The sequence below is a fragment of the Podarcis bocagei genome (assembly GCF_964188305.1).
Source record: "Podarcis bocagei genome assembly, chromosome: 5".
NCBI lineage: Eukaryota > Metazoa > Chordata > Lepidosauria > Squamata > Lacertidae > Podarcis > Podarcis bocagei.
In genome coordinates this window covers 22,587,129-22,612,308 of record NC_138129.1, presented here as the reverse complement: position 1 = coordinate 22,612,308, position 25,180 = coordinate 22,587,129, and the positions used below count along the sequence as shown (strand labels likewise).

The 25,180-nt window shown below is 42.1% G+C and overlaps 2 protein-coding genes across 15 annotated transcripts in view; one reads left to right on the top strand and one right to left on the bottom strand.

Annotated features, from left to right (window-relative positions):
* Positions 1 to 10,697, top strand: part of NCOA3 (nuclear receptor coactivator 3) — a 94,147-nt gene extending 83,450 nt beyond the window's left edge. For 10 of the 12 annotated variants that reach the window (XM_081196001.1, XM_081196006.1, XM_081196012.1 and 7 more), the window contains 10 exons: positions 247 to 441; positions 1,292 to 1,528; positions 2,492 to 2,618; positions 3,139 to 3,310; positions 4,176 to 4,472; positions 5,292 to 5,396; positions 6,952 to 7,180; positions 8,149 to 8,323; positions 9,231 to 9,372; positions 9,929 to 10,697. In XM_081196001.1, the coding sequence (XP_081052127.1) occupies positions 247 to 441; positions 1,292 to 1,528; positions 2,492 to 2,618; positions 3,139 to 3,310; positions 4,176 to 4,472; positions 5,292 to 5,396; positions 6,952 to 7,180; positions 8,149 to 8,323; positions 9,231 to 9,372; positions 9,929 to 9,940 (1,691 nt within the window). In that variant the 3' untranslated portion in view covers positions 9,941 to 10,697. The remainder of the gene's footprint in view (positions 1 to 246; positions 442 to 1,291; positions 1,529 to 2,491; positions 2,619 to 3,138; positions 3,311 to 4,175; positions 4,473 to 5,291; positions 5,397 to 6,951; positions 7,181 to 8,148; positions 8,324 to 9,230; positions 9,373 to 9,928) is intronic. The other 2 variants (XM_081196003.1, XM_081196007.1) reach the window with 1 other exon arrangement.
* A 1,730-nt stretch (positions 10,698 to 12,427) lies between these two features.
* Positions 12,428 to 25,180, bottom strand: part of SULF2 (sulfatase 2) — a gene marked incomplete at its 3' end in the record, with an annotated part of 286,332 nt that continues 273,579 nt past the window's right edge. For all 3 annotated transcript variants that reach the window (XM_081196120.1, XM_081196119.1, XM_081196121.1), the window contains 8 exons: positions 23,347 to 23,441; positions 20,673 to 20,732; positions 19,997 to 20,166; positions 19,378 to 19,520; positions 17,849 to 17,972; positions 17,044 to 17,074; positions 16,545 to 16,598; positions 12,428 to 15,352 (listed from right to left, as the gene is read on the bottom strand). In XM_081196120.1, the coding sequence (XP_081052246.1) occupies positions 15,322 to 15,352; positions 16,545 to 16,598; positions 17,044 to 17,074; positions 17,849 to 17,972; positions 19,378 to 19,520; positions 19,997 to 20,166; positions 20,673 to 20,732; positions 23,347 to 23,441 (708 nt within the window). The remainder of the gene's footprint in view (positions 15,353 to 16,544; positions 16,599 to 17,043; positions 17,075 to 17,848; positions 17,973 to 19,377; positions 19,521 to 19,996; positions 20,167 to 20,672; positions 20,733 to 23,346; positions 23,442 to 25,180) is intronic.

Below are 25,180 nucleotides of genomic sequence, written 5' to 3'. Positions count from 1 at the left end.
TATAGTAGTTATAGGAAGTAGTTATAGGAAGTTAACATCTCAGTCTGAAACATTATAGATCAAACAATCCAGGTGAATAATTTCTGTATTAGTCTCCATCAGTGACTTGTGTAGGACATACAGTTTCTGTGGTTTTATTAAAATTACATTAAATAACCTTATAGTGGATGCTAAACATCTGTCATGGTAGATCAATACCAGGTTTAAAGATGGTACAGTTACAATTATATTTTAATTACTCAACAGGTATGAGAAGTCCCCAATCTATGCAGGCCACCCGTCCTCCTTTCAACAGAGCCTTGTCTTTAGACAGCCCCGTATCAGTGGGATCAAGTCCGTCTGTGAGGAGTGTTAATACATTCTCCATGCTACAGAAGCAAAACATGATGGGTGGGAGTCCAAGAATGATGGAAAATCAGGAAAACTTTGGAACTAATATGGGTTTGTTGATTTCCTCATACTTTTTTAAAAAACATGAACAATATCCCAAAGGTTTGCTGAAGTAAATTATTAACTACGAGAAAAATTGTTACAATTGTATTATACTAGCTTATTCTAGCTATGCTTTTTAGACCTTTTGGCTCAATTCACATATCTCACCAAAAACATTTGTAGGGTTGGGTTTAGTTGTGATGTCTGAATTAACAAATCATGATTTGCAAGGAGCTAGCAAATTTGCTTGCACCAAGTGCGGTGAGCGTGGTGTATGAACTGACAAATCATTGCTGTGGCTGTTCCTTTACCTCCATTGCCACCGCACCTGGGGTCTGGAGTGCTGAGCAGATAGAAAATAGAAGCAGACAAGCATCCCTAAAGCATGGGTTTCCTGTACATTCGGAAGTTTCTGCGTTGATGTGGTTAGAGTACCAGACTAAGGTCTCTGAGACCCAGGTTAAAATCTCTGCTCAGTCATGAAGCTGTCCGGGGGACCTTGGGGCAGTCAAGAGCTTCATGTTTTGGCTTTTAAACTTTGGTGAGTGCAGACTGCAGCAAACAGCAAACATGCTGTTTAAATTGAACCATTGTCACAAAAAACACACAATGATAACCACAACCCATCTACGTTGTTGTGCAATGCTTTATATCTCAGTTGAACCTGAAAACCTAGATTATATTTGAGATGTTACCATGAATGGTGGCTGAAAGGCCCTGATGTATGCAGCCCTTTGGGTCCTGGCTAAAACTGATTTGGAGTGGGTGAATATAAAAATGCCAACTGTAGCAAATTGTATTGTATTCTATATTTTTCTGTAGGGAAAGCAATATGTATTTAAATACGTTAATTTTCTAGGGGGACCTAACAGAAATATGCCTATGAATCAGCATTCAGCAAGTGACTGGAGCCTACAAAACTCAAAAGTGAGCAGGATGGAACCTATTAGTTCTGCTTCAATGCCAAGACCAGGGCCAGACTGCAACCCAGCCCTTGCCAGATCTTCAGTTGGTGGTCCCATGCCTGGTTTACCCATGAGGTCAAATAGTATGCCTGGCACCAGATCCATGCTCCAACAGCAGATGATCCATATGAGTGAGTTCTTACTATGCTTTTTTAATTGAACACCACAATAATTTGTGTCTTATGCACTGCACATAGGTAAGATAGTAGAATCATAGAACCGTAGATTGGGAAGGGACTACAAGGGTCGTCTAGTTCAACCTTCTGCAATGCTGGAAGCTTTCACCCAACATGGGGCTCAAACCCACAACCCTGGGATTAAGAGTCTCATGTTCTACTGACTGGCAATAAAGTTTGAAGCTTTAGGCTGTTTGCACAGTGATCTGTACCATGTTCTGAGCAACTAGTGCTCCAGTGTGGGTTGCTGGATACTGGTAGACTTAAAGGAAGCAAAGCATTTAAATTCAGTGATAGTGATAAACAATTTAGACCACTACCTCTCAGCTTAGGGTTGCCGTATTTCAAGAATTCACCCGGAAAACACAAATAGCGATCCTAAAACAGACACACTTCCTGGTTCTGTTGACAAAACCTCTGGCCATTTTGTCAATCTTTCAAAATTCCTCATGGACACTGCTTTCGCCATTTGATTCCTGGACATGTTTGGGGAAATCTGGACGTATGGCAACCCTATCTCAGCTGCCTTGTTACTGCTATTTGAGTTTAATGGGGGGCACCCTGGTGCTGTCATGTCTACAACAGTTCAAAGATGTGGAAGGAACTACTATTAGTTGAACACACATAAACACCCTGTTAAGAAGCTTTCTCCCCTTTTACATCCCATTTGAATAGAAACCTTACATTCTGAAAGTAATGCCATACATTTTTACTTAGGCTTCAAGTGAGAGTAAGACCAATGATTTTGATATTAAAAATAGTTGTATGGTGGGTTTTTTTTTTTTTTTTGAGATATTTTATCATTGTGTTTTATAATAGTGATACATTGTTTTTGTACACTGCCCTGTGTTGTTGGATTGCTGCTCCAAAAATTCACCTCTTTTCTAACAGTAAATTTATTTTTGTTTCATTTTGTAGGACCAAATGAAATTAATATTGGTATGGGAGGGAATCCTTATGCACATCAAGGTCCGTCTAACCATCCAAATGCATGGCCTGACAACATGCTGTCCATGGAGCAAGGACCTCGAGGTTCACAAAACAGGTACAATATGGTTTAGAATGTAGTATGCTATTTAACTGACAGCCTATTTTTCATCTACAAATGGTATCAGAACATTCTGATCATTCAGGAAAAACACTCATTTAAATACAAAATTAGTTAAGTCCATTGATTTCAATGGCTCTGCTATGACTATGACTTCCCCTATCTGAACTAGAATGCTGGACTAGACAGATTATTTGTTTGTTTGTGATTCATCAAAGAAAATGCTTACATCATATTTGTAATTTGTTTACCATCTTAGTCTTTGACATTCTATTGGGGATTTGTTGGATAGTAATGATCTATCAAAGGTGATAAAAGTTTTAACATGGAGGGTCCTCCTTTCAGTTTCCAGAATCCTGCTCATTTGTGAAATGACACTGGGCATATCTCATTTTTGCACTTATGTATACTGGGAAGATATGATTCTTATCTGGAGACTTCAATTTATGTGTGATATGAGAATTTATCTACTCTTTGACCAGTATTCTTAATTGTTGCTACATCTTGGTTTTCCTAGGCAACTAGTTAGGAATTCTTTGGATGATCTTCTGTATGCTGCTCCAAATGTTGATGGCCAAAGTGATGAAAGGGCTCTTCTAGATCAATTGCATACATTGCTGAGTAACACAGATGTCACAAGCCTTGAAGAAATTGATAGGGCCTTAGGAATTCCTGATCTTGTAAATCAAGTAAGTTGCCAGTGCTCTTGAAGTGCAGATTTTTCAGTTTGCTGTATGCTCTTAAAATGTATTTTTGCAAGGGGGGGGGGATAAAAACCCTAGTACATTTCTTCCTCAGTACTTTGTACATTCTTCTTTTGGGTGAGAAGAACTTAATTTATATATTATAGGCTCCAGAACTTGCTAGTCAACTCAAGCTGAACATAGCCCACCTTCTCTGTATTGTGGCCTGCCAAGTATTCTTGCAGTCCTAAAAAGGCTGTAAAAACAGAAGCTTTATCCAACTGCTGGTGACCTGCATTACATTTGCTGGATTACAAATTATGCAGACCTGATATGATTATAAACATGATATTGCAGTGCCCCTTTAAAAAAATCATAGTGAGAAAATGTTTGCCTATAACATAACAAGAGCAGCCTTCTGATCTAAAAATTGTTTATTTTCCTTTTAATTTGTGACAATACTACATTGTAATTAATGTGTGCAGGCATCTTCTTTAGAAAGGTAGTTGTAGAATAGTTGCTGAATATTATAGTGATGAAGTCTTAATATACCTGACTCAGAACTTACTCATAGGAGATGGATATTGTCAATGTAATTTTGAACTGGGCAATTTTCATTGGATTATTGGATAATCCTGTGTGTATCCCTGAACTGTTAAATGGTGAGATAGGGTCCCATAACTGTTGTACCATGTGCTTACTGGTGTGTCTCCTGAACATTTACTATGTTTTTTACACTGCCAGCTACACACACACACACACACACACACACAAAGCTCATATTTTCAAATATAAAATTCCCCTGTATAAAATATTCTTAATATACTATTGCAGAGTGTGAAATATTGGCAAGTTCTATATTCTTTTTAAGGGGCAAGCTTTGGAACCCAAGCAAGAATCATTTCATGGCCAAGAATCTACTGTAATGATTGACCAGAAGCCTCCAGTATATGGTCAGCCATACCAGGGCCAGGGAGCTCCCCTGCCAGGGGGTTTTAGTAGCGTGCAAGGCCAACAGGCAGCCTTTAACTCTGTGATGAATCAGATGAATCAGCAGGGCAGTTTTCCAATGCAAAGTATGCATCCCCGAGCAAATGTCATGAGGCCCAGAACCAACACACCAAAGCAACTTCGGATGCAGCTCCAACAGAGACTTCAAGGGCAGCAGGTAAACAATTATAATTTTTCAGTTCCCTTCTGAAGAGGGAAACTTTTTGGCTTTGCCAAGGGCAGGAAAATGAAATATATCACTTACCCATTAACACATACATTGATTTGTTGTATCCTGTCCTGATATTTGGTACACACAGAGACTTAGTTTACATGTCAAGATGTTGCCCAAACTATGACTTAACTGGTACTATGCAACCACGAGGGCTCCTAAAATGGAGCTACAGCTTTGGCTACAGCTCATGGTTAGAGCACAAACCTTGGCTAATGATAATGCAGGAATAAAAAAGACAAGAGAGGAGGAAAGGTGCTGTGAGCTCCCCAGGAATCCACATGTTTGCATGGTTCTGATAGTCCATAATTTGGCTTGTCATGACATGTGAAGCAGGCCTGCAATTTCTCATCATTGTAGTCTTTATTTTCAGTTTGGTAATGTCATTTCTGAGATTAAATACTGCTGAACTAGACAGATTATTTGTTTGATGAAAACTGATGTTTGATGAAAACTGATGAAAACAGTGGCACAGTTGTTTTCTGAATTGCACTATTAAGTATCAGTATGAAAGTTAATGATTAGGTTTGTATATTTGAGGCCCTTGTTGGCATCCTTCTGCCTTGGAGACAATGGAGGAGTGCGCCTTTGGGCGTGACGTCAAACGTTGTGTTTCAGCGCACTTAATAAGCCACACTGAGTGAAGTAGCTTCTTTTTAATTATTACTTTTGCCTAGGCTTGTAGTGTAGCGTGGGTTTTATAGAAACCTGTTTGATGTATTTTGACATTGTTCTGTGACACACTGTTGCTTTCTGTTTCTTAAGTTTTTGAATCAGACTCGTCAAACACTTGATATAAAAATGGAGAACCCCAACCCTGGTAGTGCATCAGTGATGAGACCTGTTATGCCCCCACAAATGGGATCACAAGTAAGTATTACTAATCAGGTTATACAGTAGCCTCCCACTTCCTGCTGTTATTTTACCTCTCCCAGTTCTGCTTTCTGTTACTTCTCTTTTCTCCCTCCTTCATACATCTTTTAAAATACTAAAGCAGACACACATATTTTTATCTAATGGATCAAAGTCCAATAGAACATAACCATAAACCAAAAGACGATTCTACATAAATCATGTCATCATGAGACATACATCAGTTGGGGCATATGACTGGTGAAGAAACACTATATATGTCATCCTAAATAATGTCAATATTTTTGAGTAGGAATTACAATAATCTGTTTTACCATTGTTGCAATTCCTGTTCACATGGGTGAGGCATTGGATCTCAAATGCAATCGTAGAAAAGTACAGTGGTACCTCGGGTTACATACGCTTCAGGTTACAGACTCCACTAACCCAGAAATAGTACCTCGGGTTAAGAACTTTGCTTCAGGATGAGAACAGAAATCGCGCGGTGGCAGCAGCGGGAGGCTCCATTAGCTAAAGTGGTACCTCAGGTTAAGAACAGACCTTTGGAACGAATTAAGTTGTTAACCCGAGGTACCACTGTATTCCAGAACCAATCTGGGGATTGAAACTGTTGAGCAATGCTAGTCTGGCAAGTATGGATTCAGTTACTTGTATCTAATTTAGCTTTAAGTAACCGTCCTGTCAGTACAAATATTTATTATGCCTGTGCAATGGGACTTTCCTCTTGTGCACCCCCTTAATATTTTCTGCTGGTTTCCCCAACCATTTGGAGCAGATTTGGGAAGGACACATTCAGGGTGGGGGGGGGGGGGAGAGAAGGTCTCATTGTGCAATCATAAATTTTTGCACTGACAGAAAAGTTGCTTAGTGCCACATTGGATATAAGCCGCAGTGCCTGCTGAATGTTCAAGCTACACAAAGTGAGACCTGCAACAAAATGTTTCAGTGTGGAGTGCTGCTGTTTGGGGTTTTAGCCACCCAGCCAGTATCTGTTCCAGGATGCTCCATTCCCTTCCATGCCACCTCCGTCTTCCTGTTTTCCATTCCACCACCTTCACCACTCCAATAGCCATCAAGCCAGCATTCTGTTTGCTAGGTCGTTTTTGGTCCCCCCCCCCCTTTACCTTTTCTTTTTAACTTTGGGGATTCCCCAAGCTGCTGATATCTTGTGCATGGATATCTGCATAAGGGTAGACCCTAAGAGAATAAGCTTGCTGTTGGTATATAGGCTGTAGACCAGACGTGGGAAAACTTTGCAAATGTTGCTGCAAGCAAGGCCAATGGGGCAACATCTGGAGGGCCGAAGGTGGTTCCCCACAGTTACTATACACTCTGCTACTTATTACTGCAGAATAAATGTGCATTTTCTTACTGTTCCATTCTACTATTTCATTAATGGGAGAAAAATAGACTCTATTGTCCTTTTTTAATATAAATGCCGGTGCTGCTCATGGACATAAAACTCTTAAGATATATTTTTTTTCTTGTCAACTTAATAATTCTTGCTCTGAATTCTTTAATGTGCTTTTTGTCAATCCTCTTTGGGTGCTAGCAGCAAGGCTTCCTTAATGCTCAGATGGTGGCGCAGCGAAACAGGGAGATAATAAGTCACCACATCCGACAACAAAGGATGGCCATGATGATACAGCAGCAACAGCAGCAGTCTCAAGCCTTCAGTCCTCCCCCAAATGTGACCACCTCAGGAAGCATGGATGGTACTGTTACAGGCCCTCCGATGGCTCCAGTCCCACCCCAGCAATTTTCATACCCAGCCAATTACGGTACTTACTTCTATTTCCTGTGGCTGCTGTTGGGCTTAGTAAATTACAAAAAAAACTTATTAAAGCTAGAATATTTTTATAGAAGAGTATAAGCACAATATTTTGGAATGAGGGAGAAAGTGGGGTTTTGAGGGATTTGACATATTCTGTAGCCGAATGATCTAAAATAGAACAGCCACAGTGCAGAAATGTTGTAAAATTCATGAACTTTATACAGTAATTTCACAGCTCATTGGTTCTCTCAATTTGGATTTGAATTATGTCTTAGTCATTACTTAATTCTGCAAGGAAACTTTTTTGTTCAGGAAGGGTCTGGCAACAAAAAGCAAGCATTTGATCTTTTTTTATTCTGCTTTGCTATATCTGAAATTACAACAACAACAATGAAACATTAGTAAGTTATAGTACCTTGTAACCATGTTTAGGGACCAAGTGAAACTGAGAAAAGCAAACTTGCATGATGGGGGAACATAAGATGCTACTTTATACCGAGTCGCACCATTGGTCCAAGTAGCTCATTAATGTTTACGCTGGCTAACTGGCTCTCCATGAGGTCAGGTGGGGTTCTCTCACAGCTCTACCTGGAGATGCTGGTGATTGAACCTAGGACCTTCTTCATGCAAAGCAGATGCTCTACTACAGAGCTATGGCCCCTTCAAGTAGAGGGAGTCTTGAATGAATGCAAGCTGGTAACAACACCTTAGGGTGGAAATTTGACATTAACTTGGGAATCAAAGTGCAGTTCTCCCAGGCACCATTGCCTCTCCATGAGAATTATTCCCTTCTGGCTTTTCATTTGTACCATGCTTCAAAGGTACAAGCTTCAGGGCTTTTTAAATTGAATCAGATAAGAGAAATTGTGCACCCACAAGAGTGAAATTCTGTAAATATTAGAGGACACATGTGCCTTCAGCAAAAAATAGCTAAGTGTCATAACCACCAAACTGTTATCTTATTTATTTTGTAAGGAATGACCCAGCAGCCAGACCCTGCCTTTAGCAGGGTATCAAGCCCACCCAATTCCATGATGGCTCAAAGAATTGGACCCACACAAAATCCCATGATGCAGCATCCTCAGGCTGCACCAATGTATCCAGCTCCTGAAATGAAGGGCTGGCCATCAGGAAATATGGCCAGGAGCAGGTGAGAGTCAAATATCTCAACTAGTGTTTTCAGAGGGGAGCCTGTGGCTGTGGAGAACTGAAGAACAGAGCTTTTAGCAGACTGAATTGTGTGATTTAAAAAACAACAACATGGCAATCTAGACAGTCTTCAATCTTGCACCCAGATTCTTTAAAAAAAACAACCACCTAAAATCATTTGTTTCATAGAAGATTTCAAAATATTTGTTTAAATTCTTAAAATTTGCAGATTTCACAAAGATATGGGGTCTATTTTTGTTTCACAAAATTAAACAAGCTGATTAAGACATGATGTGTTGTTAAAAAAAATTAAAAGAACATGAAAGTGTCCAAATCTATATATGTTGAACTATTTGTTCCAGATTGGTTACGTGCAGGGGTAAAAACTCAGTAAGGTAGGCTTAAGTTAACAAATCATTTTCTGACAATGGATGAAGAGATCCTAGGATGGGAGTGATTTACACTGATCCATCATTTTTGCATTTCCTTTCTTTTTTATTTAAAGCAAAGGATTTATTTATTTGTTGATCATAGGCTCATTCATTTGTTTATAGCACTAGTCAATCTCTAGAGCCACAGGTTGGTGTGAGCTCCTCACAAATAACCACATCTGATCTTGAAGACACTGTGGTGAGACAACTGTCTCCACAACTGATTGTGGAAAAGATTACGAAGTTCAGGGAAGTTTTTAATATGTGACATTTTAGTGTATTTTTCATCTTTGTTGGAAGCCGCCCAGAGTGGCAGGGGAAACCCAGCCAGATGGGCGGGGTACAAATAATAAATTATTATTATTATTATTATTATTTTATACAAGGTTTTATAGTTGTAATGCCAATGATGTAAAATGCCAGTGGCTGAAGGAATCTGTGAACTGGGAGCATTAATTTTTTTCTTGTGTCCTCTAGTTCTTTTCCACAGCAACAGTTCAGCCATTCAGGGAACCCTGCAGCTTACAACATGATGCACATGAACAGCAATGGTGGTCACATGGGACAAATGAATATTAATACTATGCCTATGTCAGGAATGCCCATGGGTCCAGACCAGGTAAGATGGCTATAAATGTTGGTTCTCCACATGTAGCTCTTTAGATCTCCATATGCATATCAGCCCCTAAAATTGCCAGTGCCTAGCAAACAACTTTTCAACATTTTTGTGGCTTAGAAAATAAAGTTTGACTTGCGTGGTTGTCATTTTTGCTCACTCTGCACCCTTTCTTATTTCTCCCAAACTCTCAAACCCCTATTTCTCCACTGGGTTCTCTCTTGGTGGTTTTACATAAAACGGTAAGGCTAGCTGTGGAACAGCTATTGCCTGTGAACATCCCAGGTTCATTGCTGAAATAGATTTACTCAAGGAATCCACAAGGCTCTGCAATCCTAGCCTTAGAGTAACTTAAGCTCAACACCAGGCCATTTCCTCCCAATCCCCCTCCCCCTAAAATGAATCTATATTTTTAAAAGTATTTTCAGTACCAGTGCAGTATTTATTTATACTTCTTTCCTTAACCTTCAGAAATGCCAGCAAAAATTTTGCTGGATTACAAAGTTTGCCTCTCTTACACTGTTGTTTGTTCACTGGTGTGTTGTGTTTTTTCCTGCAGAAATACTGCTGACATCTCCAGCTATGATCTCCTAAGAGGCTGATGCCATAGATGATGGTGAACTAAGTATTACAAAAAAAAAAAAGTGCACGTGAACTTCATGGCAACATGTAGCCTTATGGAAATACCACTTCTTTTTACCATGAAGATGTCCTAAGTGACTTCATGAGTTATGGACCTTTGGGTGGTGAGGGATAGGAGGAGGAGTAGAAGCAAAGTATCACTGTATAATGTACAAAAAGAAAAGAGAAAGGGTGATATTTTTTTTTTGGCACTCTGCCTTTAGCAAAGTGCGTTTGGCAATGCCATTTGAGTAAATGTGTTGGATAGACATGGTGTGTACCAGTTCTATTTACTGTAGCTATCCAAAGCCCTTTAACTACAGGCAGACCAAAGTGCCTGGAAAATACTTGGTAATAGTCTAGAGTTCTCTAGTAAGAGCCTCTGATAGAATGTAGTTTCTGGCCTTGATTTAAAAACAAAACAATGCTCTGAACATTCATGCTGCTGTTCAATCTCACTCCCAGGTGTCGGAACTCTGATGTGCAAGTGGCAATGCAAATGAGCTGTTGCAGCCTCTGAATCACGCTCTTTGGCGCCAAAGGGGTATGCAGAGATTAAATATGTATAATCATGATAAAAGATTTCCATATTGATGTGCAGTTTTGTGCACTTTATAAAATGCTGTATGTAGTGGGTTACTGCAATACCTATAATAATGAATCAATGGATATTAAAGTAGGCAAGTTCTTGCCCCCTTTCAAGCCCAGTCTGAATTACTGTTACATAATATCTCCAATATGGGCATTTGAGCAATAATCATACATCTTTTTTGCCATTAAATGTCATAAAATGTAAGGCAAGGCATTGCAGTTTGAAGAGAGATTCTCTTTGTGAATACATTTTGTAAATATGATCTTAAGATGTTGTACTATATATAGATATATATATATATATGACTTTTGTAGGCCACTAACTCATTTTTGCAGAGTTCGTGAAGCTAAATATTTAACAAATATAATTTCTGTAAACTCGAGTTTAGTCCAAGTTGTCCAGACAGGATTTTTTTTTATTATTTAAATGGTTTTGGAGTTGGGTAACTATGGCCTTTATCTTACTTTCATTGGTCTCCGACAGTTTATTTAGAACTTCATTTATTGGTTTTTTAAAAGAACATTTGTTCATATTTTAGCAGTCTTTTAATATTTTCTCTACACCTTATGTGTGCACTTTGTTACTTTTTTCTTATAGATGGCAATTTGTTGACAAAAAGGCTCTTTTTAGCTGTCAAATCAATTTGTGGAATTTTTAATATAACCTGTCTTTTAAATGAAAGAGCCTCTGCTCTAGGACATTTGGTTAACTTTTAAGAAAGCCTCAGTGGTGTTCTGAACATGTTTTTTGTGTTAAGTGTCTATCAGAAAGTACACCTGATGAGACATCTGATTAATTGGCACAAATGATTTTGGTTATCACATTTTATTGCTCTGCTGGTAACAAATATATTTATTTTCTAAGCAATTTTTAATAGCTGGAGGTCAGAAACACCATAATCATCTCTGTGTCAAATAATGCAGATACATACTGATTCCTCCCAGTTTTAAACAAGTTGTAGTGATTCAGAACAGGATCTTTCTAAGAAAGGTAGACTAAAATGTCTGAAGTGGTGTGTGAGTTTTTTTCTATCCCCATTGCACATTCAATATAGTTCTCTTGAATATGTGAACTGGTGATTTTGATTAGTAATGAAATTTGAGCTCCACATTGCAGAAGCATGTAATTCTGTGAGATTTTGTTCTAAGGCAAGCAGTCTGTGATTACCCCCAAAACTGCTAGTATCCTGAGTACAGGTATAAATATTGCCAGTTCTGTGTAGTCCACCAGCTATTTATTTAACTTCACTAAAGCTTATTTGTACTTAAAACACATTTGGGCTCTGGTCTGGAATTGTGTTCTGATTTGCACATAGTGTGCCTCACATGTTACAAGTGCTTCCTCATCCTTTAGGGGGTTTTTTTAAAGCATTTTTTCCATTTACATATTGTTTTAAAATAGCTTTGAGTTGTTGTTGTTTGAAGTATACGTCCTTCCAAACCTCCACATATGGATGTGTAGTTTGCTCAGACATTAAAGTCAACAGGGGAGTATTTTGTACACATGCACACCTTTGTGCACATCAGATCTTTTGGTTTTGTAGGTCTGCCATTAAAGTGTGACAAAATATTTTCCGCTTCTCAGAAGCCTCTTTCTGATACTACCAATAACAACCTCATAGTAAAAGACCCACAAGCCTATAAAATGGGAGTAGACTATCTTTTAACTTTTATAGGCGAATATGATAATCATGATAGCTCTGATTACTTTGGCGAAGTGTGACCTCTCTTTTTATAAACTACTTATTGCCCTTCTTCTTTTCATTTTGATTGATTCTGTTTGTGTTTTTGAAATGTGGTGGTACCTGCCGTTCATTGGTTAATCTGTTAACCAATGAATAATCTGTTTTTGCTGAATCCAAAGATATTAGTTCAAACTTGATAAAAGTATTCATACCTTTTTATATATATATAAAAATGCGTTTTGAATTTGCATTGTCGGGAACGTTCCCAGCAGTGCTGATTCAAATGATACCTGGAATCAGAAGTGCATGATTAAAAACTCTCATTCTGTTGCAATGCAATCTCTAGTACCAAGAGTGATTATATGGGGTGGGGGCTTGTAGGATAAGTACAGTAAACATGGCTGAGTGGGGCAATAAGCTTAGTTTGGCATTGGTGCCTTCTGACCTAATTGTCTTTGTAGTGAATCCATTCTTCCCACCTTTGTATGGATTATCCAACCAGTTTGTGTGTTGAGATAAATACATAATTTCAGTCTTCATGATTTTTCCTGTAATTCAGCCTTCCCCAACCTGGTGCAATCCAGATGTTTTAGATCAACAACTCCCATCAGCTCCAAGCTGGGGAAGGCTGCCTTAATAAATGAGGAGCATTTTTCAACAGAAACAATCTATTTGAATGTTGCACAGGTCAGCACATCAAATTTAGTAGCAGACTGTCATGTGACAGCAATGCAGCAATTATGAAACCATTCAACTGAGAGCAATATTTCTTAATATCTCAGGAGAAAGGCATGCAGTATTGAGAATGGACTCCAAAGTTAGTTTACATTAAATATTGCTTGTAATAATTGATCTTTACATAACAAAAAAAGCCTCCTGTGGGCTGGCATTAAAAAAAGGGTAGGTCATATGGTCTTGTTTTTCTGTGTTTTTGTTTTGTTTGGATGTTGTTAATAATGTAAATAAAGGTTTCTATTTGAAACGGGAGTTTTTGTGGCTTAATAAGCTTCTTGGTAATCAAAGAGATAAAAGTTCCCATTATGCCTTAACACAGGCTGCATTCCAGTTACCAAAACTCATGTTCAAGTTGTCTGTGCTGGTAGATGTTCTCTTTTCCAAGACAACCAAATGGGAGAAGTAAAACTGCAGGCTTACTTCACTTCCAAAGGGGTGGGAAAAAATTGTCGTCTTAACTAACAGAAACTTTTACCCCCTCCACACAACAGTTGCTGTTGCCACCCTCAGACTTCTTTTAAAATTGGAACACCATGAAAAAGGTAAAAACCAACTGAATGCAGCCACTGCATGCAAGAAGATAGGGAATTTCACCTTATTAACCTGCTGTCCAGCCGACTTTGTTTCCAGACCCTTGATCATCTGGGCTTCCCTCCTTTGCACATGTTCCAGCTTGTCAACATCCTCCTTAAATTGTGGTGCCCAGAACTGGACACAGTATTCTGGGTGTGGTCTGATCAAGGCAGAATTATTACTTCCCTTGATCCGGACACTAGACTTCTGTTGATGCAGCCTAGAAGAGCATTAGCTTTTTTTGCTGCTGTATCACACTGTTGACTCATGTTCAGCTTGTGGTCCGCCAAGACCCCTAGATCCTTTTCACATGTACTACTGGCAAACCAGGTGTCTCCCATCTTGTATTTGGCCAGCTGGTGTTTCCTGCCTAAGTGTAGGTACACTATCTAAAGACTCATTATATTGCAAATACTATATCATACCTACATTAGATATCTCAAACACCAATTTCTCTCTGTGATTGAAATGCTGCAGTACATTGGAAGAAAAACAAGTAAGTTGAAAATTGAGGTCAACTTGTGAATTTGGACAGGTGATGTATGCTGTAGGAAAACTTGTAAGTTTGAGTTTGGATAGTCTGTTCCTAAAACTGCTTCCAAATACTATGTTCTTTTCTTTTTTCTAAGGAGGCACAAAACCCAGCACTGTGTTGGGTAAAGTATGCCTACTTGTCTGCTGAACTGTGCCCATAAGTGCCTTTTTTTTAAACCTGCATTTTTATTGGTCACAAAATAATAGCCATTGTTTAAAACAAACAAATATAAAAGTAAACAAGTGCTTTCTTTTATAGTAGTAATTTTGGTTTTTGAACATACAATATAACCACAAAGACTTAATACAAATCCAACTTTGTTAAAATTCAAGACATACACAAACTGCTTTTAATTTTGCAATGCTTTTAAAAATGGCTAAATTCTGAATTTTTATTATGCAATGGAGTGACTTTTCAGAAATGGAATTGGGGCATGCCAACACTTTAGTAACAATTCTTCTGAACTTGGATTTCTTTTGAAACAGGACACTGAATATTTACAGTACCATGCTGGAAAGCTGGTTTCACTAAGTGAAGATTTCAATTTCCTCATGAGCCAAGGTAGATGTGTGAACTGTGAATTAAACTGGCTTCTGTGGTAGACAAACACCTGAAGTCTGTTAGTGCTGAGTCTGTTCAGTAATATCCACGATATCCTGCGTGCCTCAGTAGCAATTTTCTACCACTGTGTCTAATTTTGACTTGCCTAATCTGTAGGTGGGGGAAGAGATCCTTTTCCATTTGTCTGTCCTTTCAAATGCCATTTAAAGCTGTAGATGAAGTTGCAGAGGGGCTATTTGGCTTCCACTGAAATAGTCTGTGTGGTTTTGCCCCTTAGGATTCCAAGTCTCTCAATGGGTCACCCTTGTTTTCTCTGCTGCCATTTCTTGAAACAGTATTTGCAGTGATCGGTGGAAGTAAAATAGCTTGTGAAGCAAGTGAGGTATAACCCAAAGCAAAAGCAGGTAAACCAGTGGGCTTCAAGAAGGGATACGTAGGTTGGATGAAAGTACTCCCCAGAAGGTCACTGTGTCTATTTAGATTGCATAACAGTGCAAACATCCTATCTACCTTAGCATCAAAGTTTATCCAGTCCTCCAGGCTAATGTTATATTTCAGTCTGAAATCATACACACGATTTCATTAAGTCTGTACAAAGATTCAAGTTCTGGCCAGTTTATATCCTCATTGAGGTCCAGCAGTTGCAGGAAATTAGCCTTCCCAGCCTTCCCAAAGTTGTCCTCTGAAAAAGAACACACATTTAATTAATTCACTCTCTGAAGAGCAAAGCAATCTGTTCTCACAGCAGAGCCATGCAAAGGGCATACTATTCCACTGTGCATCACCCACAACACAGAAGCAAAGGATTCATTCATTCATTCACTAACTAACTAACTAACTAACTAACTAACTAACTAACTAACTAACTACCTTTCTTAACAGCAGTTGGACTTTTAGATGAATCTTCAGTGTTGAGAACTATGGCTACACTATTTTCATTGCATTGTATGTGGGTCATTTAAGTGACCTCACATTTCTTGCAAGCATTGTACAAAATTCTGAAATCACTGCCGTGATCTCTGCTCAATGATTTTGACCTTCTAATTGTGTAATGGACTGCTTGTCCTTCCTACCAAAGATTTTTCTCAAAGTAACAGTGTCGGAATCACCATATTTCAACATGCGCTACAGCTTTCATTTAGCACAACAAAGAAAGGTTGATTCTACAAGTGCAGCTGACAGAGGAACAAATACTGTCTTATAATAATGAGGGCCTACCTCTGTAGTAGTATACCTACACTTCTATCCAATAGCAACCTTAAAAGTAGACTGCGCCTGCCAAATGTTTTGGACTACAGTTCCAATAACTCCTGGAGGGAAGGGGAGTCCACCAGATCTGGAGAGGACAGGCTTCTCTAGCCCTTTAGAAACCTGGAGTTGGATTCCCCTACAATGAACCAGAAGGGCATGCAAGATGAGCTCCTAGTGCTTCTAGCAGATGAGCCACTGTCCGTGCTGTCCTAGGCCTCTGAGAACTGCATTGAACAGAGTGCCCCTGGTCTCACTTCTGCAGTCGCAGTCTGAGGCTACTGGAGCAAACACCTTGCACTGCAGATAGGACTATCAACTGGGGTGCAGCTGTTGCCATTTTTCAGGGCTCAGTCTCAGTTTGTTGCTGAAGCGACTACTAGAGTTCTGCCGCCTTATAGCACCACCTGAGCCTTGCCTCCAGCCTGAACCCTACCTTGCTACAGAGCAGGAAAACACGAACACAATGACTGCAGTTAAAGAGGTTAGAGTCATCACTCTTCCAGACGCTTCATTAGGAAGAGTAGGATTTAAGAGCAAGAATAGATGAAACTGCAAATATGGACTGAATGCAAAAGAGAGAGAGAGCAATGTCAAGGCTTTGTGTGGATGGACTCCCAACTCACAGAGACTTGGAAGATGGTTTCTTCATGTCTGGCCACTTTCGACGTTGAAATTGCCTTATGTGTGAGCCGCAAAAAGAGAAAAAAGTTAATCATGTCAAGAAAACCACCAGCACTACAGCACAGAAGAAGGGGGGGGGGTTAGTATGTTTCATATGCTACACAAGTATTGTTACTGGAGGGAAGAGTTAAGGTAGGTACAGTGGGGTTGCATGCTTAGGCCTGTGCCCAGCCCCTTGACAGTGATCTTCTGTAGCAGAGTCTTTTGTCTCCCTCACCCAACTTGACAACACATACCCAAGTTGTCTCTTCCCTCTTATCCTGTAGAATTATGCTATAAAGTGAAACCTATCTACCAATGAAATAGCTAGAGGGACCCAAACTTCTGGAGCCACCCAGAGAGAGTATCCTAGTTCTAATCCCACAGCCTAAGTCTTCTTGCCCATATCTTCCCATAACCTATTGCTCACTGGGGAGAAAATGCTTATATTTTAAGTAGTACCTGTATTGCTCATAGCTTCCATCTTTAAGGCCTAAAGGGGGAGAAAATATTATTGGTTATGCAGCAATGATCACAGGAGTGGGGGGAAAGCACATTGTAAGGCACAATTTAAAAAGGGGAAAGGCATCTTATTAAAAGAAAACACATTGCTGTCTGTGAAAGTTTCCAAGCAGAGAGATTTAAGGATCTCTGCACTCTGAGTGAAGATTTTGGTTCCATCCCCTTGGAGGAGAGGTTAAAAGTCAAGCTCCTTGTTTTAAATCTACATTGTCTCCCTGCTATTGCAGCATCTGGTAAGACAAGTTGTTTGGAACAGAAACAAGTTAATGGAACAATTAACCTTACATGTGTGGCCACTGGGTTAAGCCCCCAACACTTTCCCCTATTGCTGTTGTTCTCCATTGCAAATGTACTTAGAAAGTTAACAAACAAAGCATATGTACCCCTTAAACTGGTCTCTGGTTTTCAAAATCTTACTATGACTGCTTGATTCCCAGTGATTGTATCAATGCAGGACAATAAATTTAGCAGAAGGTAGATCCTTTGGGAAGTTCCCACCCCAGAATACTTCAGTTGAGGCTAGTAAGGAGACCTTACCATGTGATCCGTGCACCTCATTATTTTGTCATTCACACAATTATCAGAAAATACTTCTATAAGGTAATGTTCAACTTCTGATTACAGTATACCCTCACCTAGTTTTCCTGCTTAATATAGTTAATGGTTCATCTACAAGTCTTTTGCAAAAGTGCCATCTCAGTTACTTTAAACACTCTAAAAAAGGCGAAGATAAGAGACCCCTCACCGAGTTCCATGTTCCGAGTCCTTGGGTTACATTGCTTATACCCTTTGCAGCTTCTTAGTTCCATGAGCTGCACGTGCAGTTGATTGAGAACATCTCTGTCTAGTGTGTTCACTGCATTAATTAGCTGCAGATTAAAAAGTTTTGTTTTTGTTAAAGTCATACTATTTATTCAGTGGACATTGTGGTAACATCTTTTGGATGCTCACCAAGAGGTACATTATTAGCAACCAAATACCATATATTACAACATGTAGAGGCTCCAATCACTATCTCCAAGGCTAAATTGGCATTCCCAAGCAAATGATTGTTATGTGTTGAATTAGTAAATTTGATGTATTGGCTACAAAACTCTACAGCCACAGATTAACTGTAAAAAGGGGGATTATAATAGAGGGAGAATGATGGTAAAAACTCCTGCAGCTGCCTCCCCCTTCTGCCCAGTGGGTTTTTGGGGGAAGGAAGGGAAGGCAAAGATGGTAGTGGATACATGCACTGGAGTGCAGACTACTTGGCCCACACTTCCTCACAAGGAAACAGCCTTATTTGAGTCTTCACAGCATCTCTACAGACAGACCTTCACAAGCAGAAACCTATTGGCCATCAATGAACCTCTTTACATATACAATAAATGCAGCCGTAAGTTTGAACTATGCATCACCATTGCGGGCATGCATTTTGGCCAACAACAAATGGAAATGTTTTGTGGGCCTTTCATGGAAAAGAATCTGTTTCACCAGACATATCAGTTGCACTTGATAATGTAGACAGTTGCTTAACAGAGGAAGGGTCATAGATCCATTAGCAGAGCACATCTCTCTCCTTTTTACATGCTAAAGGGGCTGGGAAAGACTGGTTCAAAACCCAAGAGTGCCATTACCAGTCTGTGTAGATCAGGGATGGGGAGCCTATGGCCCTCTAGATATTGCTGGACTATAACTCCCTTTATCTTCTACTATGTTTCCTGGGGTCAATGAGAGTTGGTGTCCAACAACCATCTGGAAAGCTGCAAGTTCACTTTGCCCAATGTTGACAATACAGAGCTGTATGGCTCAATAGCAGGCTTCCTCAACCTCGGCCCTCCCTCCAGATGTTTTTAGACTACAGTTCCCATCACCCCTGACCACTGGTCCTGCTAGCTAGGGATCATGGGAGTTGTAGGCCAAAAACATCTGGAGGGCCGAGGTTGAGTAAGGCTGCCCAATAGCCTGACTCTGTGACCTATATTCCCAATAAAATTCATCCATTTGTTCTATTTGTTTATGTTTAAGAGCATCTTGGGTGGAGGAGGGATGTATCTCCAAATAGAAAGTGGATATATTTTCCAATGCATTGGCCTCAAGCGTTTACCTAACCTACTGCATAACAAACATGGCTGTTACTTTTAAGGCAATTGTCAAGAAAACTAAGTTAAATATGAGTTTCAGCTTCTATTCTGAGCTCTGCACAAGGCTGAATTTGCAGAAATGTTTTTTCCCCCCTGCAAATCCTGCCACTCTGGTTACTTGCTTTAAAAAAAAACTGCAGGATACCTGGTACGGATCTGTGTTGAGATCAAAATATTCAAGGAAGCCGGTAGCAAATTCACAGAACAGGAAGTTGTGAGTCTCGTTGATTGTCCTCATACACCAGTATGTGTTGTTGTTTGCACTGGTACAGGCACAGAATGGACCCACTGCAAATACAACAGTAAGAATAGTTAAAGCTGAAGGTTTATAATGTACTGTATGTTGTGAGATAACCCATAAATCAGCTTCCCTGTGGATGCCTCTCCCTCACAACTGAGTCTCTGCAGCAAGTTCCCCACCACCACCACCTCTGAGATAAAAGGGGCAGGGCTCCCAGCTCCAAAAAGGGTGGGGTTTAGAAAGTTATTAGCACGAATGCCTCTCATCATGGAAATCAGCCACAGGTTTGTTTCGTTCTCTCCAATCTGCACTAAAGACACAGGGTGATGATAGGTCTCTCGGGGATATAGGAGACAGCACTTCTCAGAGGCAATTCAGTTTTATTTGGCTGATGCAATTGCATGCTTAACTTGTTTTGGAAGAAGAGTGCATAAGCTAATGCTCTCTTGGGCCTTGCCAGGCAACTCAACAGTCATGGTGAAGTGCATGCAGCCTTATGAGTTAGTATCAGGGGATATCTTACGTGTCCACAAGGGGGCAGTCTGCCAGTGCTGGTTGTCATGGGTGAAGCAAGTCAGGCCCGGCATACTGCACGTGTCGTTGTTTTTAATCCTCTTGAGCAGCTTCCTCAGCTTCTTCTTTCGCCTCTGCTCTCGGAGGAGCCACAGCTTGTCCTTCTCTTGAAGGGCTTTCCTACAGCACAGAGACAAGGGTGCAGGGTGAACTAATAGCTCGTTGCATAACTTATACCAGCAAATTCATGGAAAATGGGGCTATCAGTCGCTACTGATCAGAATGGCTATGCTCTTCATTCATTTCCTGTGTCTGACACAGTCAAGAGGAAGGCAGATGAGGGCACCTTCAAAGAGAGTGCACTTTTCTCTATACTCTGAAATGGCACAGTCCAGAAATCCAGGTAGTGGATTGTTTTTGCTGGAACAACACAACCAATAGCTGCAATCCCAAATGTTTCCACATTGCATGTGAAGCACACCCACTTCCCACAATCCTTGCCCTCCAACCCTTACCAATTGTTAACTATGACCAAGATGTGCATGTGACTCCTAGAGGCAGAGGTTGAATCCTTATCATTCCCTTATGCTTCTGGTTATGCTTTTTGTTTGGAACTACTGCAGCAGAACTGAATTTCGGAGCATTTCACATTTGCTACTCGTCTAGTGATGCCTGCTTGCACTTACTTGAAAGGGTGGACACCAGAACCTTTGTGCCTCAGTTTGCCTTTGTGCTTAGTATGGAAGCTGCAAGACAAAAAACCCAGATGTACAATTATCTAAGAGACGATTGTTAAGTTGTGGGTGAACATATCAGAAGACACAACGATTCTTCAAACAGCTCTTGCTTATTTACAGGCCAGAACAGAACTGAACTGAAGGGTTCAGCCAGCCTGCTTATATAGAGCTCCACTAGAACGCAACAGTAACCATTTTCTGTAACTATCCAATCACTGAACGTCACTTTCAATCCCTTATTTGCATATGTGGACCTGAACTATCTACAGCAGTGTTTCCCAACCACTGTTCCGCGGCACACTAGTGTGCCGCGAGATGTTGCCTGGTGTGCCGCGGGAAAAATTAAAAAATTCGAAAGAAATTTTTTTTTTAAAGTCAAATTTTCGATTGGGGCGCCGTCACTAGATGTCCCCTGGGGTTCCCTCCCTCCCTCCCGCTCTGCGCCTCCCTCCTCCTCCTCCTCCGGGGAGGCCCTTCCTGGCTCTCGGCCAAGGCTTGGCGGCTGCCACTCACTCACTCGCTCGCCCACCCGTCCCTCCATCCCTGCACCCGGCCTCTCCCCCTCCGTCCCCGGCGCGGGGGCTGCCGGGATCCGTAGTCCCCTCGCCCTTGGGCTCTGCGCCCGTGCGGGGTGCGCAAACTACGTTTCCCAGCGTGGCCTGGCGGGCCGGGCGTTTTGTTTGAAGCGCTCTTCTCCCGGCCATGGAATGAGCGCAGGGGCGGCGGCCGGGCGGGCAGGGGCTCTTCCGCGCAGACCCCGCACAGCCTGCCTGCGCCCCCGCGGAGATCGGGCGGCAGGATGGAGCCCGGGGATCCTCGCGGAGGCGGAGCGGCGGAGGCGGAGCCTGCCCCCCAGGTAGGGCTGCGTCGGGGGTTTTTTATTTTTGCAATGCTGCATCCGCGCCGGAGGGGACGCATCAGACCGCGGGGAGACCCCTTGGCGGGCGTGCAAGGCAATGCATGCGTGCAGGCGTTGCATGGAGTGCAGTGCAATGGCAACGCGGCGCCCTGCATGCATGCATGCAACTTCCACCGGCGCTCCGGACTTGGCAGGTGAGGGGGGTCCCCAGTGGGCGGCAGAGAGAGCCGGGAGGGCGAAGGGGAGCCGGGGGGGAGCAGCGCTGCTCCCCGAGCCGAGCCAGGGGTGAAACTTCGGCGTCGTTGCGCCGGGTGTTGGAAGCGGAGGCTGGCGGGGGCCCCTCACCTGCAAAACCTGGTCGCCTCTCATATATTTCGTGCATTGCATTCATCGCCCACTTTCTCCTCCAAGGAGCTCCCGGGGGCGCGCGTGGTTCTCCCCGTGTTATCCTCGCAACAACAGCCCTGCGAGGTGGGTCAGGCGAGTGGCCCAAGGGAGCACCCAGGGATTGTCCTGGCCAGGTGGGGTGATTTGAACCCTGCTCTCTGCCCGGTCTTCGTCCTCATTTAGCCCCCACATGTGCATGACTGTGCATGACTGAGGGTTTCCCCCCTCGTCTTGGCTATGGTGTGAGTCTGTCCTGTTAATTAATGGGGTTCTGCCTTCGGAGAAGATGAGCCAGACCTCAAGGAGGTGATTATGTAATTTGCTAGCAATTCATGTCCCTCCCGGCGTGACGCTGTGCGCTGACGTCACGGGGCTGTAATGGTGGTGTGCCTCGAGATTTTTTTCATGAAACAAGTGTGCCTTTGCCCAAAAAAGGTTGGGAAACACTGATCTAGTAGTCCAACCCCCTGCAATGCAGGAATATGGACCCATACAGGGTTCAACCCTGTGACCTTGGCGTCATCAGCCCCACGCTCTAACCGACTAAGCTAACCAGCAAGGCACACTATTCCCACCAAAAGCCAATATGGAAAGGGAGGGCTTTGTACTTTCTACATACGTTTGTTGTTGGTTAAGAACAAGATGGGTACAACGGGAAGTACGAAAAACTTTCTGGTCCCTTTCAACATGTTTTTTGCTCTCTAGAATTTCTCACTTTTTGTTTCCACACAGTAACAAAAATGAAATATAACATAAGCACTAGAGCAGCAGATATTCTCCACCCCCACCCCCCATGTAGCTACTTCGGGTCTAGTTTTCGGAAACAGTAGACGAGGAAGGAAACCTGCTTCTTGGTTTTACTACTTCGGACTGCAGGGCAAGCATTCCTAGCAATTCCCCTGAACAAAAAGCGATAATGTAAGGGAGAAGGGCTCTAACCTAGCTGTGCCAATGGCACGCCCATTTTCTAAATGTAGGGATTTATTTATTTATGGGTTTTGTTGCTGTTAGTTATGGAACAGGACTATTCTGCCCAGCTGTAGGCTGAAGAGGTACAGTCCAGGCACAAGTCCACTGTACCATCAGCTGGTTGTGACGACAAGGCCCACATCTTTAAATATTCCAAAGCAATGCAATAATGAAACATTAGAGGCAGGTCATTTGCTAAGCCTGGTGCTCAAGATATGGGTGGGGAAAACATTGCTGTGGGAATCCCAAAGAACATGGTAGGCAAGAGGAAGCATCTCTTTGCACTGCTAAGAATTTCCAACAGCCTCATAGTTTCTATGGCCAACTTGCCCAAGCTAATAATAATAATCACACCACCCCAGAAACTACTTCTTAAGGTTTGCGAATCCAGTATAGGTGGAAGAGTACCTTATCTTGTTACAGTCACATTCCTCTGGTCGCTTCTTCTTCAAATGACCTCTCACCTCCCTTAGGTTTTTAATTTTATTTTGTAGAGTTTCAATCTAGCAACAGCAGAAAGTAAGGACACAAGGGAAAGCTGTAAGATGCATTGGTTAGGTTTCTACCATCCTCTCACCCAATTGGTGTCAATAACATACACGCACCCTTTTAACATCTTCATAAACACAACCCCAATAAGGCCCCATCAGAGCTACACATTTAAAGCTGTATGATACCACTTTAAACAAACATGGCTTCCCCCAAAGAATCCTGGGAACTTTGGTTTGTTATGGGTGTTTGAGACCTGTTAGAAGACCCCTATTCTCACACAGCTATAATTCTTGTTGGTGTTTTAACACTCAACTCCTCTTCCCAGAAAACTAGGGATCGTAGCTCTGTGAGCAGAGCAGAGGAGTCCTAACAGCTCTCCGCATCATTAATAAACTACAGTTCCCAGGATCCTTTGGGGGATAGCACGACTGTTTAAAGCCAGAGGTGTCCAAACTTTGATTTGAAGCAGTGAACATGTATAAGGGCCGACCAATGTTGACTTTTTTTAGGACTGAAGTTGTTGACCTTTTTCTTAACTAACACACGGGCCGGATTAGGCCCCGAAACAGACTTTGGACATGCCTGGTTTAAAGTGGTACAATACTGCTTTAATTGTATAGTGCAGATGGGTTCTCAGTCTCTTGTTGCACTTTCACCCCTCTTTGAAAAACCAAGAGATTTAAGCTGCTGTGCCAAATTTTCCTCTCTAGCCAGAAGCCAAGCTTGACAGCTGCATTCTTCAGTCTGTTAAGTGACGGACATTTGGAACTGCAGAAGAAATAAGAGCAATTTCTAGCTAGCTATTAGCTTGAATTGGCAATTGCTTTCCCTCAGGAAGATCATCGTACTTGCATCATTGCACTGCGGAGGGGAGAGTTGCATTTCTATTATTTGCAAGAAACCTTCCTAATCCTGAAACGATGCAATATGTCAGGCACTAAGTAGACAAACTAACACCAGCTCTTACAGTAATTTGTTGAAAATGTTGGAATAGATTGGGAGTCTCTAAAGACGAGGGCTGATGGCCATGTATTTTCTTTGCCTTGTTTTAAAAAGATAAGAACACAGGCACAAGGCTATGCCCATGTCTGAAGTGGTAATGAGAGAAGTACCCTCTCTCTCATTACAGAGTGATGGGGCTACACAAGTTGTTGTTAGTTATTTATTACCGTATTTTGCGCCCCATAGGACGCTCCGGCCCATAGGACGCACCTAGTTTTTTGGGGGGGAAATAAAGAAAAAAAATTTTATTTCCCCCCAGGTGCGGGGCTGGAAGAACCAGGTCAGGGAACAGTGGGAAGGCACGCTCTGCCTCCCCGCTGTCCCCCGAGCTTGTGGGGCTGGCGATGGGGAGAAGTGCGCTGATCCCGGGACTGCAGGCAGCTCTGTGCCGCCATCCAGAGCGGGGCGAGGCTTCGCCCCTGGCTCCCGGTGGCCGCACAGAGCTGTGCTGATCCCGGGACGGCAGGCAGCTCTGCGCCGCCATCTGGAGCGGGGCGGGACTTCGCGCCCCGCTCCGGATGGCGGCGCAGAGCTGCGCTGGTCCCAGGACTGCAGGCAGCTCTGCGCAACCCTCAGAGCCGGTCTCCCAAGGGTTGCGCAGAGCTTCCTGAAGCCTGGAGAGCTAGAGGGGTCGGTGCGCACCGACCCCTCTCACTCTCCAGGCTTCAGCGAAAGCCTGCATTCGCCCGATAGGACGCACACACATTTCCCCTTCATTTTTGGAGGGGAAAAAGTGTGTCCTATAGGG